Source organism: Heloderma suspectum, chromosome Z, assembly GCF_057233095.1.
Source record: "Heloderma suspectum isolate Gila_16-S chromosome Z, 16-S_ref, whole genome shotgun sequence".
Lineage (NCBI taxonomy): Eukaryota > Metazoa > Chordata > Lepidosauria > Squamata > Helodermatidae > Heloderma > Heloderma suspectum.
In genome coordinates this window covers 9901456-9918697 of record NC_139476.1, presented here as the reverse complement: position 1 = coordinate 9918697, position 17242 = coordinate 9901456, and the positions used below count along the sequence as shown (strand labels likewise).

Genomic DNA, 17242 nt, shown 5'->3' with positions numbered 1-17242 from the left:
GTTTAGTGGGCCCCGCGAAGTGAAAATCTGTATGGGTTGATGTAACAGCAAGTGGTCAACATCAGAAAGATGCTGAGAACATGCTGTTACACTAGAGTCACTTTAGGGGTTCTTCCAGACACCTGCCCATTGTCCAATCTTTAAAGCCAACAGTAGCAGCATGGTCACTATCCTAGCCCTCATTGTGTACCTCTCTCCCTCTCCTTGCAGTAGTCCATGCAGTCCGTGCCAAAGATGGAGCTCTTGAGAACGGCCTTCACCAGCTCAGCTCGACTGAGGTGGATGAGCTCATCCAAAGGGCCGACGAGGTTACCCTGAGTGAAGCCTCGGAGAAGGCCAAGGACATGGAAGAGGCCAAAAGCAAACCCCCTAGCCAGAAGGCCACGCCCCGGAAGGAAATCACCGGCGTCCAGGCGAAACCAGTGGAGAGCCCAAAGCTCCTGGCCTCGGGGGATGGCCCGGAACCCAGCAAAGAGCAACCAGTCACCATGATCTTCATGGGCTACCAGAACGTGGAAGACGAGAATGAGACGAAAAAGGTGCTGGGTCTCGAGGGTACAATCAAGGCGGAGCTTGTGATTATCGAAGATGCCGAGAACAAGGCGGCGGCAGCAGATTGCACGGGGAAGGACCATGCCCCGCCCAACGGCAGTGCGGTGGAACCGGTGAAGGAAGAGAACCAAGCCGGGGAGCAGCCATCTGCCAACGACACCGAACCCAAGGAGGCAGACCAGGATCTTGACATGAAGAAGCAGCGTTGTAAATGCTGCTCCATTATGTAAGAGGCCTGTGCCTGGAGCCCCACCCTCCGCCCTCTACAGCCAATCAGGACTGCCTTTCCCCATCACTCTGCCCTGGACACCTTGACTCCGCCTCTTCAGTTCCCCTTCTGAGTTCTACAAACTCCTAGGTTTACAGAGTCTTTATTCATACTTACCAAGACACGCTCTTCCCAGCCCCTTGGGTTTTTTTTTTTTAATTATTATTATTTTCAAGTGACTGGGGGAATATAAGTGCAGCACTGGTGAAAAAAATGCATAATATCCAACAACGGCAAAGCTGCAAGATTCTTTTTTTTTTCCTCTGCCTCCATCCATCTAACACCCTTATTCTCTTTTGCATAAATGGGACAGATGCAAAATAGTATATTTATTAGATGAAGTGATCCTTTGCCCCTCATCCCTTCTCTGTAGCAAGACTCATCAAGAAACCGTAACAGCCTTTCCCAACCTGGTGTCCTCCAGATGTCTTGGACTACACCTCCCATAATCCCCCAGCCAGCTATGTAGTAGTCGTAGCTATATCATAGTCCAACACATCTGAAGGACACCAGGTTGTGGGAGGGCTGCCTTAAATTGTCATGGTCAAAACTTCTTTGAGGTCCACGTAATTAAAAAGAGAACCACTTAGTGAAAATGCGGGGGGGGGGGTGTCAATATTTCCCCACACTAATGGACCAGCCCCATTTCTGTTATCTGAAATAGCCTTTTCTTGTGGAAGGGGCTGCTTGGAGAAGAAAAAATAGTTGATCAAGCAAGGTTCTTGGGTTCTTCAAAGGTGTCTGAAACCATTGGAATCAAGTGACCTTTGAGATCTCTGAAGTCCTTCCAGGACGCAACGTCCTAAGTCCTTCAAGAATGTCAGTGACAAGATTATTTTACAATGGAAGCATTAAGGTCGACAAATTAGCCTCACACAACCCTATCCTTACTTGTACTTTAAAAATATGCCAATCCGTCTTTTGTGCACGACAGAATCCAGTCATGCTCTAAAACATCCTGGCTCCATGTCCAAGATAATCCCACTACAGATCCAAGAGCACTAGTCATTGGCAGCATCCCGACTGTCACACGAGCATTGGATGAAGTTCCAATGGTTGATCCTGAAAGCTACAAGAAAGTTGAGCTGATTTTGATCCTTGTATATTTTTTTTTTTTCAGAACCCTGATGGTTACCTCTCCATTCTTGCATTTGGTCAACACCCAAGTAGAGTTTATAATTTAATGAGCAGTTGTTGATATAAAATTATGCCACTAGATAGATTCCAAAAGTGGAGCAAAGAGAGCCATGCCACAGTGCCGGGTGCTCAGCACCGGACGCTGGGTGGGTTCAGTGTGTGACCAGCTTGGCCGCAAATGGCCAGAAGCAGAGGAAGTAGGGAGGGAAACAGAGGAAACTAAACAGGAGACCCTTACTAGCTAGCCTGGGGAACTGAGCCAGGTACAACAGGGTTGAACTGACCAGAGAATCCATTATGAGGCAAAGGGAAAAAGCAAACACCACAGCTGTAAGTCAAGAGTATCATGGTGGAACATAATTTGCATGTGTGGGGGCCATTCTCAGTGACAAGTTCAAGAGATCTTGGAGCGAAATAGTCGGCAGACAAAGATGGCAGAAATATTAGTTCAGTAGGCATTTAATACAAACGCACCTCATTTCACAGTTTTGAACCAATATGCAAACTGAAACTCGGTTCTCCTTCAAAATGTGTACTTTTCCAAATTTTGCAGTGGTGTTCTCCAGTCAAAATTTGGAGGTTAGGGAGAAGTGCACACAAATGTGCATATGTTCGTGAAAATGATATTTCAAAATGTGTTCGATCAGGAAAATTGCTTGCAACCCCCCCACCCACCCCCGAGGCAATGCTGTGTACAAAAATACATGTATTCGGAGAAATGCGCACAAAAACGCCTACAAATTTTCATGTGTATTTTTTCCCCTCAGAGTTTGGAATGATGCAAACTTAAGATTGGGAAAATTCTTAAAGTTTGGGGTGAACTGAATTTAAGAGTGGAAAAATGAGAAACTGAAAGAATGCCTGCCATTCCCCCCTTCAGTGGCTCTGGGAGTCGGGAATCGGTGTCCACAGTGTCCCTGTTGCCAAGCTCCATTTGAGGAGTAACCTCTCCAATATTAGCTTAGGGGCAGCTGGCCTTAAAATACTTCTCTTTTCTTCCCCCTTCCCATCTTTTTAAGAAAATGGCCTTGACAATATCAGATGTGTAACTGTAATTAAAGACCTTCCACGCCCCAAGTCAAGGTGTATACTAACCATTCCCGGCCAAGTTATTTTGGCACCCCCCACCCCCACCCCAGCAGTAAAAATACAATAATAATAACTTAAATAACTAACAATTTGCTTCTTTTTCAAGACACCCAAAGCCACCTGAGGTACCTGCCTTATGGCAGGGCTGGCCCTGTAAGCCCCCCCACCCACCCTCCAACACACCTTTCTTAGTCGGAACTTTTCCCATTTTGTTTACATCCCTTAAAATGTCCTTCAGTTCAGCCTCTCCTTAGTTGTGGTGGCTGGAATTTCTCTCGGACAAGAGGTTTGTGAGAGCTAAAGCATGGAGCAGGTCTTGTATCCTAGAGAGTGTTGTTTTCACACCTCAATCTGAAGTGCTGAAGTGAACAGCTCCACTTCAGTTGCTGAGAAAAGTGAGAGGGCGTGATCAAAGTCCTCACATTTCACATGAGCCTTCCCCAACCTCGTGCACTCCAGATGTGTTGGATGGCAACACCCAGCATTCCCCAGCCAGCCTCTCCAGATGTGTTGGACCATGCTGTCCAGGAGTTGTACCCAACACATCTGGAAGGCGCCCGGTTGGGGCTCTGGCTCCTCTAGAGTATTGTTACTCCAAATGTTTGAAATCTGAGGGCTCTTACACAGCGATTTATATATTGCTCAATCTGATCTCAGGACAGTTATCTTCCTGGTAATTATGGGATGGCCCAGAAGTTAATATTGCCTCTTGGCATCCCTTCTTCTCCTTTGCCTACCCAGAGATAGAGCTTGCTTCCTAGGCTATTGCCCTCTTCTTACCGCCACCACTGCGCAGTCCCAATTCTTGCTGGGGGATGGTCCAGGAGGCCCCACATGAGCAGCTCCCCCCTTTTTCCCAGAGTGTCAGCAGGGCCCTGATCCAAAGCATGTGTGGGGTCTGGCTTGCTCCTCCTCCTCCCAGCCAAGGTTCAACTTGGACTCTCTGCTCCTGGAACCCCAGATGTTATTTTGGAAGGTTTGGAGCCAGAGGAGGCAGAGGGCATCAGGTCCCATGAACTGGGAACCTCCCCAAACAGGACATCATTGTGGGGCAGTGTCCACTGACTCCCCTTGAACCCTACAAGTGCTGGGACCTGTGATTGGGTCCTCTTCCTCTGAGTTCAGGGAGGAAGATGGTGGGGCATTAGAGCAAAGGAGCACACAGGCTACAGTGGGAGATCTTGGTGGATCTGTATCAATGCTGCACGAGGTCTCCCCACTTGAAGAGGGACAGAAGGGTGGATGCATCCAATAGGGCAGCTTAAAGTGCAATCCTATGCACATTCAGACAGAAAAAAGCACTATAACTTCCAGCATCCCTCAGCCAGCGTAGCCTTTAGTTTCTCGAGGCCCTTGCCACCCTGCCACACAGTCTGGGAATCACTGTGTTAGAGGTGCTCCCTTGCTTGGACCAAAAGGAATGAGAGACAAAGACTCACACACACACACACACACACACACACACACCCGTGGTATCATGCCAGCACCTCCCCTGACCCCACCCTGGTAGAATCCAAATTTCTGTTTGTAAAACCCACCATGCTACACGTAAAGGCAGAGCAACAAGCCTCATGGTGGCTTCTTTTGCACATTTCTGTAGGTCAATCATGTCCTTGTGCAGGCACTCAACCCATTTGCCCTTCTTGGTTTTCCTGGAAGCAGCAGGACAGCCGTGGGGTTGAAAGCCCCACCGGTCATTTGAACATAGGAAGTGGCTGGGCACAGAACACTTGGCCCAAGATTGCCGACTCAGAGAGAGGTCTTCCCTAACCCTTCTTGAATTGGAGATGCTGGAGATTGAACCTAGGGCTTTTGGCATGCCTCTGCCACTGAGCTATGGGGGAACTCCTCCAGTTCCACCTCCCTGAAGATGCCCATAAAGTTGGGCGCTCTGTTCCTTTCCCTGGGGATGGATGACAGCCAATCCCAAAGGGAAGGGGTGGGGTGTCATCTCTTGATTGGTTGCAGCTAATCAGTGGGCAGGGTGTCAGCTGATGAAATAGTACAATATGGGGTGACTTCACAGTGGCCTTCGCCAACCTGGGGCCCTCCAAAGGTGTTGTACTGCACATAAGCCGTACCGGCTGGGGTGAAGGGAATTGTAGTCCAACTCGTTTTGAGAGTGCTAGGTTGGGGGAGGCAACTTTAAAGGGTTAGTTTTGATGCCAAAATAACACCATCATAGGTGACCTTTTCCAGGAATTGGTCGGTGGTTCCTCACTCTTAAAACTGTGTCCTCCACATAGTGATACAGAGATACAACAAAAATGGAGACAAGGGACTCAGCTGCCCTAGTGCAGTTTGATTGGCACCTTTGGTTTCCAATTGTGTCCATTTTGGTTTCCAATTGTGTCCAACGAATGCCAACCATTGGCTCAAAGAGATACAAGGCTAGAGCGACTCCCTCTGTCTTTGTCATATTTCTGCCACCAAAATGGTGGCTTTCAAATGGGAACAGGGAGTGAGTTTTCTTTTTTTTATTTCTGCCTCCATGGTTGAAAATTGATGCTGAATTTCCTGTAGATGTATCTCAGTTCCAACAACAAAAAGAGGTGTGGGTGGGAGGAATATGACAAAAAGGGGGTTAACATAATCAATGCCAAAAGAAAAAATAACCGGTGGGCATGATCCAGCCTAACTTAACTGTGACTAAATTCCTTTGAGATTTAAGATAATAGAATCATAGAGTAGTAGGGTTGGAAGGGGCCTACAAGGCCATCAAGTCCAACCTCCTGGTCAATGCAGATGGTTGTAACCATCAGTGGTTCTGGATTGTGCTCAAAAAATATCAACAATTATGTGATGACAATGAAGAGTTCAATTTACTGCTTAAGAAAGGAAACATCTAAGTGACAGTGGGGGGTGCTTACAGATCAGCGGGCAAGAATCCTGCAGCCCAGTGCAGGGAGAGAGAAACCCAATGGGAAAGAGTCTAGGTGCCCCTCAAAACTTACTGGGTTGGATCGTTTGAATCCCTTCCACCACGGAGAGTAGATTATGTCAATGCATCCTGTCAAAACTTCCCCATCCACCATGGGGAGCTGCGGAGCTGGAGACGGAAGTGATTGACCCCAACAACTTCCACATCAATGGTGGCACTAGATGTTCCCAACATTTCTACCCAAGCCAATTTGATCAATGGGCTCGTTTTGCTTGGGACCCCAGGTCCGTTGATGTGACCCGTGGCCTGCAAGTTGTCCCAAAGCTTTTGTCTTCCCAATATCACCAAAGTTTGCAATCTGGTGACCCACCCATGGGGGTCCTGAAAAACACTGCCCAGGAACTGGCCCGCCATTTTGCAAGTGGCCAACAATACAGGAGTCGTCTTCGTAGGACAGGGCCCACCACCATAGGCCAAAAAACCTACCCAAAGATTTCAATCTGTGTGGATGCTCTTGCCATTGGCAATGGAGAGAAGCGAGCCCACCTTGTTTTCCTCCTCCCCAACAATGGACCAGCAGTGACCGTAACTGCCCCTAGTTTTTCTCTGGCCTCTTGGGGAAGGCCCTGGCATCCGAACATCTGCACCAGCAGCAGGCAGCCTCTGTCAGCAATGCCTCGACCTTTCTCACGTTCTCAATGCCTCCCCTGAGCCAGCTGTGACAGCATGACCTGAAGACAAAACAGCTGCAAACAAATACACACACCTAGATGTCTTTGACACCAGGCCTTGAATGGAGGGCCCACCAGCAGGGTTGCGTGAGGACCACGGAGCGAGGTCAACATCCCATTCTGCTTCACAGATTCCACTGCTGATGTGCTCCCCATCCCTCGCCCGTTTTCCTTACCACCACCACCACCCCTGGTCTCTGTCTCATCTCTAGTGTATAAGACATGGTGATCCACTTTGTATGCCCAATCCTTGGCCCACCTCGGCTCTCAGAAGTGCTCTTCCCTCTTTCTCCCCAGCTTTTCAATCATCATGACCAGCTGTTTGAAGTCCCCCCTTTCCCCATTGTAATATACTGGAACAGAGCAAATAAAAGGTGTGAATCATCTGGGAAAAAAAGAATGTAATTGACCCTTTCTGTTTTTCTTTCTTTACTTATTTAAGGGAGCAATCCTATGGCCACTACACACTGTCTAGAGGGCCATAGGATGTGCTGTTTTCCGGGAACCGACCTCAGACTCAGCGCGGAGAAGCCCCATCCTCCGCGCTCGTAAGAGGAGCATGGAGCAACTCAAAAGGGGCAGGGCTGGGGGGCGTTCCAGGGCAGGGAGAGCAGAGCTGCGTGTACAACACGTCCAATGTGTCATACAGCAGCTTCCTCTCCCGGTTGGGCCCCCCACCACTAGACAGCTGAAATCGGCTGTCTAGTGAAAAACAGCAAGGCAGGAGAGGCACTGAGGGAACGATCCCCCATGTGCCTCTCCTGCCTTGTTTTGGATAGGTGGTCGCCTCTGAGTTCAGAGGCAGCTGCCTATCTAGTTAAGATTGTGCCCTAAAAGATGTTTCGGTTAGTGGAAGCTGGTAGTTCTGATGACGGTGGGGCCGTGAATCTGCTCTGGGTTTCAGTCAGAACCAGTTGGAAGTCTCAAGGAACCACCCAAGGTGCAAAACACTGGTTTCGGTCGTCCTTTAGGAGTGGTGTAGAACCTGGTGCCCTCCAGATAAGTTGACTAAGGGTGCAATCCTGTGCATGTTTAGACAGAGAAAAGGCCTGCAACTCCCAGCATTCCCCAGCCAGGAGTGTCCCCCAATCAGCCATCTGAAGAACAGCTGGTTGGCAAAGCTGAATTAGGTGATAAAACGCCAAATTTAATATCAGAGAGCAGAAAAATTCAGCATAAGAGTTCAGCAATGCAGATATTCAAAGTGTCATGCATGAACTGATATTATCTGTTTAACAGCCTCGGCAAATGAACATGTCTTCACCTGGCCCCTGAGTAATGTCAATGTTGACACCGCCCTGGGGAGGGCATTCCATATGTGGGCTGCCACAACAGGAAAAAGTTCCCTTTCTGGTCAACCACTGACCTACCTTCACATGGTAGGGCAGCCAGAGGAGAGCTGTGGATGATGTACAAATTCTTCAGGCTGAGTCATGTGATAGAAGAAACCCACGTCCTGAGCCCTTTGGGGCTTTATAGGTAAGATCCAGCATTTTGATTTGGGTCCAGAAATGCACTGCTAAGAACTGGCAAAAACGACTCGTATAGCCAGTTCCAGTTAGTAACCGAGCAGCTGCATTTTGTATTAACGGAAGTTTCCAAATTGTCTTCAAAGGGAGCCCCACACACAATACATTGCAGTAGTCTAACCTGGAGGTTCCCAGTGTTGCATACTGGACATAAGCCCTTTCCCCTCTCTCAACACTGGGGCAGAGGGAAGGAGCAGAGCCTGGAGAAGAAGCTTGGTGGGCCAGTTGGGAACCTCCGCAGGACGCATTCACCCAACTGACCAATGGTTCCTCATGTTTGCCTCAAACCCTCCCAACAGAGAGCCAAAATCCACTGCTCCCACATCAGATCTTGGGTTCCTTGCACAAGGAAAAAAGGCGGGATATAAATGCAATAATAAATAAAATAAATCTCCAGGGAGACCGCCAGCACCTGAAGATGTGACTCTGTCTCCATCTCGAAACCACAGTCTGTCTGTTATACACAGACACCTGGATCACATCTGCCTTAGCTGGGGGGACAGAGAGAGAGCTTTCTCCCCCTTTCAGGCATTTCCCAGCCATTGAGAAACCAACTTTTGAGAGCAATCAGCCAATGTCTCTCAGCAAAGGAAGTTACTTTGCAACTTTCCCACAACTATGAAAGCAGCCACCAGCAAATCTCCTGGCTCCATCTCCTTTCCACACTTCCACTCTTACAACAGCAGCCATTATTTTTAAAACCAGTTTAGAACAGCAGCAAAAATATGCATTAAAAGTTAGAAAAATGATGACGCAAGGCCAAATCACATGTAATGTGGCGGATCTTATTGTGTCTCTCAACTTCAACGTCTTCCTTCTTTTTCTTCTTTACAGCACTCATGGGTGCCAGGGGGCCTCTGATTTGTTTTAGGCTCTAAGGGAGGGGTGTTCTAACCATTCACCACATCTGCTATTAGCCTCAGAAACAGACACTATATGGTTACCACTGGGGGGCGGGGGTGATCGTCACAACAAGAGAATGAGAATCGTATTGGGGTATTACCTGGACTTTCATGGAATCGTCTTTGGTCCATCAGGGACATGCAAAGCAAGATAAGACGAGTGTAGCATACGTTTAAAATCAGGTTTTCAGGGGTCACACAGCGCTTGAAAGGAACATACTTCTGAGTCGAGTGGGGGGAGTAGAACTGAAGGTCATCAACCTGGCAGGGGCTGCTCAACCAATGAGAGAGGCTTGCTTCCCACCCCTGTCCAGGCTCCCCCTTGCTACTACATTATTATGAATGGAGAGCAACTAATTTTCCCCATGTGTGCAGATTGCCCTGAATAAGCCAAATCCCCAGTTCTCCAGTGCAGCATCTGAAGGCTCCCCCTGAGAGCTTCCCCCCATCCTAATTTCGCTGCATTCCAGCAATCTGCTGTGGAGTTATTGCTCCCAGCCCATTTTCCCCCATGTGTGCACTTTTGCATATTGCTTCCAACCGCCCTTTCTCCTTCTCCCTGATCACAATGAGAAGCTCGTATAAACCCAAAAGATTGATGGTTACTGTGATAAAGTAGAAAAAGAACTTTACATAACAATGGAAAAATGACTTTACATCAGAGAAACTACAGGACATCGAAGAAGCACAACATCGCAATAGCGATTTAAGAAACGAATGAAGACGCAAAAGAGCATTTTAGGGTAACCAAAGTCAGACTTAAACCCTTTCACTGCAGGGGAGTGAGATTTATTTCTTACTTCTGAGTAAACATGCACAGAAGGGGGAATATGTTAAAGATTTAAAGCAGGCTAGCTACGGTGATTGAGTGTCCCTGCTACTGCGGTAATGTGAGGGGTCGCTGCTGCGCTCCTGGGGATTTTCTCAATAAGAAAAACTACTTCCACCGGGGAAACAAGAGGGAATGGGGCATCCGACCCCCTTGACCATGTCACTGCCAGGTCACAGAGGCATGCCCAGGATATAGTGCGGGGGGGGGGGGACATGGCACACTGTGGTAAAACCACCAGGAAGCTGCCTTCAGTAAAAAAAAAAAAAAAAACTCGGAGAAAAAGGAGTTTCAGAAAATGTAGCTTTTCAAGAAGGAAGCGGCTGGTTGGCAGCAGATTGGTGACGACATCTGTCATGAAGGAACTCAAACTGCTCTAACTTCACACTAAATTGCTCGTGAAGACAGCCCCACATGGGAAGAAAGGGTTAAATACCCACTACCCCAGCGCTCCTGCTGTTCAGCAAAATCAGGGCCTGTCAGTTCCACCCTAGTGGCAATATCAGGGCAGATATTTGGGACAGAAGTCCAGATGAGTGGGGGGGGGCCAGGATGGGACAACAAAATCATCAGGGCTGCTTTCCTACATTTGAAATAACTGAAATGTTACATGTTCCCATCTAAATAGCTTCCCCCCTCCCCACTTCCTGGGTAAGACTATTAAGTTAACAGTGTAACATTGCCCAACTTCCCCCCACTGCCCCCGCCCCCACCCCCCCCTTCTCCATGGCGGTTTTACAGTTATTTATTTATTTATTTATTTATTTACAGCCCTAACATACCGTTCCACATCTAAGATTCTGGAGTGATCAACAATAAAAGATACTGCTGGAAACAGGATGCTGGGTGAGATGGACCTTCTAGTCTGATTTTTGTTTTGATCACCACGATGGCCAAATAAAACCCACATTTACCTCTGGCAAGGCCGTGCTTAAGTTAGTTGCAACTTAGGATGGCTCTCATGGAGCCTCTTTGTACCGGAGTAGTCCACCTCTGAATGCTGGGGACAAAGAACAAGAGAAGGCTGACACTCACAGGCCCCTCTTGTGGGCTTCATGGAGGCCTTGGGCTGTCCACTGTTGGAAACAGCGGGCAGGGGCTAGCTGGATGTTTTGGTCTGATCTAGCTGGAGGATGCCTTTTATTGCTGAGATTGGAATCATTGATTTCCCAGAGCTCTTTGCAGCTACTCTGCATTGGCTGGTCTCCTTATCCCTTGCAGAGATGGGAGGGGAGGAGGCTCCCTGAGGAATTCCCCCCCCCCAGCTTCTTCCCTTCCACAAGATGTGGGGACAACTATTGCCTTGAGGCAGATCAGGGGGATCCTGGCCCCTCGGGGGAGATGGCTGTTGGCCGTTCCCCTCACAATGTAGTTAACCCCCTCTCGGACTCAGACAGACATCAAGTGACCACCGAACTCCAGGAAGTGTGGGGCCCTAAAAGTCAAGGCTGAGTCCGCTGTCAGATGCAGAAGGGTCCGCCTGAGGAATAAGGCCTCCTCATGAGTAAATGTATACTCGTGAGCAAGGCTCTGCTCACAAGTGGACTGCTCCTCTGGTGGCATTACGGGCTGCAGCTGTGCTCTGGGCGGGGTTCTGAATGCCCAGGCTTAAAAGCCTTCAGTTCCAGACACCAGTTGCTGAAGCAGTGTCTGAGTACCAGCTCTGTGATGTCTTCGCCCCGCTCTGGACTGCTGACTGACCTTGCCTTTGAAACTGACCCTAGCTACCTCCCTGGAGCTCTGCCCTGCACCACTGTAAGTCGGACAAGTTCTAATAATGGTTGTGAGCCCTGATGACTAACAACAGAACCTCCAGGCTCAGATGCAGCCTACCTCTGAGCACCCTTTGCTGAGAACAAACGGAGGTTGTCCACTGCCTTTGTGCCCTGCTAATGGCTGGCTGCTGTGGGAAGCTGGATGCTGTGGTAGGCAGACCTTTTGTTCTGATCCAGCAGGGCTCTTCTTATGTTCTTAATTTCTGCCAGTGGAACCTGCATGTTTAGAGGCAGTCTAGCTGAGAATCCTAGTTATGGGGAAGGGAGAGGGATGACGAACACATGGGAAGGCTGTTGCCTTTGGGTCCTGCTTGCGAGCTTCCCGGAGGCAGCTGACTGGGCTGACTTGGTCCAATGGAGCGGGACTCCTGTTTCTGTTTGAAAGCTCTGTTAGGCTTTCCTGTTCCTTTCTCTCTCTGCAGCTCCACTGGATACAAGGGGAGCTTTCCATACCACCCCATTACTGGGGGTTTCAAAGCCTCCTGGTCAGCAACATTCCACTGTTTGCATTCTGCCCCATCAGCAGCACACACACCCCTTTTGTCTGCCCTTCTCCACAATGCCTGGGCTGGCATTTCCCCCGTCAGCTGCTGCATTGCCACCTGAGCCCTTTGTCGCTTGCAAATCCTCGAAAAGCCCAGAACAGCCTGGCTAACCTTCCCAAAAAACCAAGCGATGAACCCACAAAATCTCACTGGGAGGGGCCCAGGGACACCCTGCTCTGCTTCCCACCTGTAGGTGCGTCACTTGAGAATGTGGGTGGAAGCTGGGAAGGATATCCATCCACGCTGCTTTTTGAACTCGGAGATTCTTCAGTGGTGGGCCCTGAGAAACTGCTCATGAAATAGCAGATGGCTCCCAGAGGGAGTCTGCCTGCTGCATCTCTGCATACTTTGCTGTTCAGGCCTCTCTGCCTTGCCATCAGCCTCTGTGGATAATCTGGTTCCCTCTCTGCATGTGATTGCAGCACTCAAACTCTCCCAGGACAGGGAGGCTACAGGGGCACTCACCCTCCGAGTGGGCCTTCCCTTCTAACAGCATGAGGTTTTCATTTCTTGAGCTGTGATATCACCCTCGCCAGCTATGTTTGCTTCACAGGGTCAGTCTTCCTTTTCTGGAGAGAGATTTTGGAAGGTGCCTTTAAGAAATGTTGCTGGCATCATCACCTTTCTATACCACCCAATAGCCAAAGCTCTCTGGGCGGTATACAAAGATCAAAAGCATTAAAAAAAAATACAGTATACAGAGGTTAAAAGCCATGTACATTAAAAGAAAAACATAAACAGACAATATATGCAAGACAACACCTATCTAAAACAACTTCAAGCAATCAACCAGCACCATAAGACAAATTGTTGATGATCATCCAGAGTCCCTCAACCGTGTGTCTAGAGAAGCCTTTCCCAAAGGCCAGCAGCCATGCTGGCTGGGGATATTGGAGGCGGCAGTCCGACACATTTGGAGGGCGCTAGGTTGGGGAAAGCTGCTCTGTAAGTCAGATCCCCATGTTTGGGTGTGGGGCTGCATCTGGACTCGCATGCACATCATGGAGACACCTTGCTAGAGCACTGTTTCTCCTGCCATTTTATTTATTTATTACATTTCTATACCACTCAATGACCAAAGCTCTCTGGTCAGTTCGCAACAATTAAAACCAAAGAATACATCATAAAATACAATATAAAAGGTAAAAGTTTAAAACTACAGTATAAAAGCACAAACCAAAATAAAACCTAGCAGCAATGCAGAGATTTAAAACACAGTAACGGATTTAAAACAGAGCTAAAAGACTAAAATGCCTGGGGAAATAAAAAGGCCTTCACTTTGCACCAGAAAAAGCACAATGTAGGTGCCAGGCCAGGCCTCTCTGGGAAGCTCATTCCACAACCAGGGTGCCACAGCAGAAAAGGCCCTCTTCCTGGTAGCCACCTGCATCACTTCCTTTGGCAAGAGCTCCTGGAGAAGGACCCCTAAAAATGATCTTAGGGTCCAGGCAGGCACATGTGGGAGGAAATGAGTTATGCTTCATTTATTTTGAAGACTGAAGTAGTGGTGCTCCCAACATGGTTTACAAAAAAATACAGACAAAACACAAAAAATGAAACTGAAATCATAACAAATCACAACTTGTTAAAATGAAAGGTTGGCTAAAATAAACATCTAAGTAACTATTGCTGAATATGTTTCAGAGGGCAAAAGAGAAATAGATTCACTTTACAGGGGAACCACCCAGCAAAGTCAAAATCAGGATTTGAACTCGGTGTTTCCAGATCCCAGACCAACTCTCACTCCAGTGGTCACCTGAGCCCTTTGTACATCACAACCATCATGTAGTTGTCAGTCCTACAAACAGTCTGTGTAGCTGCCCTTAAAAGAAGCCCTTCTTTCTTTGGTCTGTGTTAAGGTCCCACATGACCTGGACCCCCTGAGCAACTCCTTCAGGATCTCTTGCCTCCTTAAGAGTCCCACCTTCCTTCTTTTAAACTTCCCCTTCCCAGGAACGTGGGGTTTAGGCTGTAGGCGTGGGGTGATTGACACTCCAGACACAGGGTTTAACCACAACAGTATACTGGTAAATTAAAGCAAGCAAATCACAACTAAAGGTATTTACAAGTACATAAGGTGATACAAAGGGCACTGAGAAAATAAAAGTTGCAAAATGCAAGTTCCTTTATCCTAGCTGAACTTAGCCTTCTCCAGGTTGCTCCTTCCTGCTCCCTCCTCAGGCTCTGCTCTCTCTTTAGGTTGTGGCTGTCTCGATCTTCTCGCTCTCTTTATATACCCTCCACCCCCAAATCTGAAAGTACTGCTTCAAACTTGAAGAAATGAAACTTAACCAGGGAAATGAAACTACTTTTGTGAACCACCCAGACAGCTTCGGGTATTGGGCGGTATAGAAATGGAAAAAAAATAAAATACTCCTCTCTGGGTCACCCCCTCCCAACAGAAAACTCCAGGCCTCTAAGCCTGACCTTGTTTCCCTTTGCCTCTGGAGGCCTCAAACTTTCACAGTCTGCCATTCAAAATTTTTCTGGCCCAAGCTGCATTTTTTCCCCTCACTAATTGTTGGTGGGTACTGCAAAGCCTGAAAAAGGTTCCAGGCAAACCATTGTTGCTGTCAATGTGTGGGCATTTGTGACGGGGCGGGGGGTGCTTTGTAGTGTGGTGAGAGGATACTACTGCATAACAGGCATCACGCCAGGCAGTACAATATCCACAGGAAGTTCTCTTCGATCCCAGCAGTTAGGGCGAGGAACAGAGGAAGATGGAATTATTTCTCAATCTAACCCAAGATTATCTCAGGCAGAGAAGGGTTTTTCCTTTCACCTGCTACCTCGTCCTTTTAAATGGAGATGCCAAGGATTGAACCGGGGACCTTCTACCTACGAAGCAGGTGCTGTTCCACTGACCTATGCCCCTTCCACTAAAACTAAAATAAGTTTCCAGTTCTCAGGGTTCTCAATAGAGGGGCTGTTTTGAACACGGAACATTGCAAACCACCTTTTATTGAGTCAGACCAAGTGGCGTAAAGGTGAATGTTGAATTGCAGCTGTTCATCATGCCAGCTTCCATAGCCATGCCCCCAAAGAGAGCCCCCGAATCCAGACATCTGTGTTCATCCATATCAGCCAACCCATCCTAGCAGCTTCCCTCTCCACCAGGACCAGGCCTTTTGTAAAGCGAAGGGCCCTTCGTTGCCTGTTCCAGACCAAGCCAACCCCAAATACTTTGCATTAAAACAGGGAACAATATATTGTTGGTGGGGAAAATTCATTTCCTCCCAGCTACTGTGAGGATCTCAGCTAAGCTCAGAGGGAACAAGGGAACCTGAAGCCATGGTGGCAGATGACATCCACGCCCCTGCTAATAAAAAAAAGTGTCAGCCCTGCAGCCCTGTGAGCCTCTACTCACCAGTGCTTGCTAACTTAAAAAACAACAACCCTGGATTGAACCTGCAGCTTCTTGCATGCAAAACAGGCGTGTTCTACCATTCAGGTACAGTCCCTCGGCAAGTGATCCACAGCACACCCAGACAACAAAGCTCTAGGCAAGCAGGGAACATTCCTTTCCCCAAATTATTGACTTTGAACCTTTACACCCTTCCTCTTCAAACCCCAAGGTGCATTCCAGCCAAAAAAAAGCACAGTTCTCCTGCTCAGCAGAATTCTGCCACCCCTCCGGAGGAGGACTCCGCAAGTGCTCAGTATGTCTGTGAACAAAGGATGGCAATGCTGCATTTCTCTCTCCCCCAGAGAACTCAGAGGCTCCCAGCTTTAAGTCAGAACTTTTGTTAGCAAAAGGTGGCCATGCCACAATTTTTACACTTCCTTTTCTGGGGAGACATATTGCAAACTGAGGGGTCCCAATTCTGCCCCAAGTCAGATTTTTTGTAGACGTTGTTATCTTTTTGGTGCCTGATCAAGACCTTTCTCTTCTCCCAGGCATTTGGTAGCATATGATGAGTTTTAATTGATCCTCGATTTGGCTTATGGTTCCAGGCCCCACCCCAGTCTGCACTCCATTGCAAGTCCTAATTCCAGGTTTGGCACTTCGAAAACCGAAAACCAAGCCCTACATTGCTTTCCAAAGAGAAAAAGGCAAGGCTGTGCTTTTACCCTGCGGCGCCATCTAGAGCCTTTGGGGAGCATTGCTGTTGTGCGCTGCCTGCCAAGTGTTATGGAAGCCTGTTTTGTTTTTAATCCTGCCTTAAATTCCTACACTTCCACTGTCCCTGTTTCACCAGAGACAGTCCCTGTGCGTTAGGAATGATTCCAACATTCTTTCCATCTGAACTTCTCCCTGGATTATGGCGATCCAAATTACCTGGCCTTCTTTCTGAAGATGGATGCTTTAGGAATCCCCCATTGCTCTTTTTCTCCTTCCAAGTTTTGTACTGCTGCGCATGTCCAGTCTGCCACCACAGCTTTAGTTTCCTTCAGTTTGTTTGTGTCTTTCCCCCTCCTCTGCGTTGTTGTTGAGCACATGGGCGTTGATAAAATCCTGCCAAAAATCTCCATCCATCCTGTGTATGCTTATATTGAGTTTCTTTTGGTGTGGTGTTATTCTGAAGTGCCATTTGCACCGCCACAGCGCACAGTGCATACACCGCCTCCATGTGCATGACCTGCGAGCGTTTCTTTGCTATTGTTTCTTTTCTTCTGCCCTTTCTGCACATTTGCGTTCTTCAGTTGTGAATTCCTTTATTTGCGAGGCTTTGGAGGCTATTTCTTATGGCAAAACCTGCAAGGTTTTGTGTACACAAAACACGGATGCAACTGAACATACACTAAAACTGTCTACAGTCCCCGTGGGTCACAAACTGTGTCCATTCTCTCTCCATGTTTTTTAGAAAAAATATTTCCGCCTCTTGGATGTAGCAGGATTGAAAGCAGATACTTTTGGCTCAAGCCTTGTTGCTTTTGACCCACATTCATTTGCAGGCCGTTGCTAGTCTTTCTTCCTCTTTCCAGACTGCCTCTTATCTGGAGGAGATGGAGGCCGAAGAGGCCTCTGTCTAGGACTGGGTGTGGAACAGAGCTTCCTTGGCC

At 48.1% G+C, this 17242-nt stretch overlaps 2 protein-coding genes across 7 annotated transcripts in view; one reads left to right on the top strand and one right to left on the bottom strand.

Annotated features, from left to right (window-relative positions):
* Positions 1-2562, top strand: part of PALM (paralemmin) — a 99589-nt gene extending 97027 nt beyond the window's left edge. For all 5 annotated transcript variants that reach the window (XM_084826013.1, XM_084826011.1, XM_084826016.1 and 2 more), the window contains one exon: positions 211-2562. In XM_084826013.1, the coding sequence (XP_084682139.1) occupies positions 211-782 (572 nt within the window). In that variant the 3' untranslated portion in view covers positions 783-2562. The remainder of the gene's footprint in view (positions 1-210) is intronic.
* The window catches only part of SPMAP2 (sperm microtubule associated protein 2), a 109110-nt gene extending 91932 nt beyond the window's left edge, over positions 1-17178 (bottom strand). For both annotated transcript variants that reach the window (XR_014786493.1, XM_084826017.1), the window contains exons 1-2: positions 16518-17178; positions 12704-12807 (exon numbers count right to left, since the gene is read on the bottom strand). The gene's annotated coding sequence lies outside the window, so the exon portion shown is untranslated. The remainder of the gene's footprint in view (positions 1-12703; positions 12808-16517) is intronic.
* Positions 17179-17242: the final 64 nt, after the last annotated feature.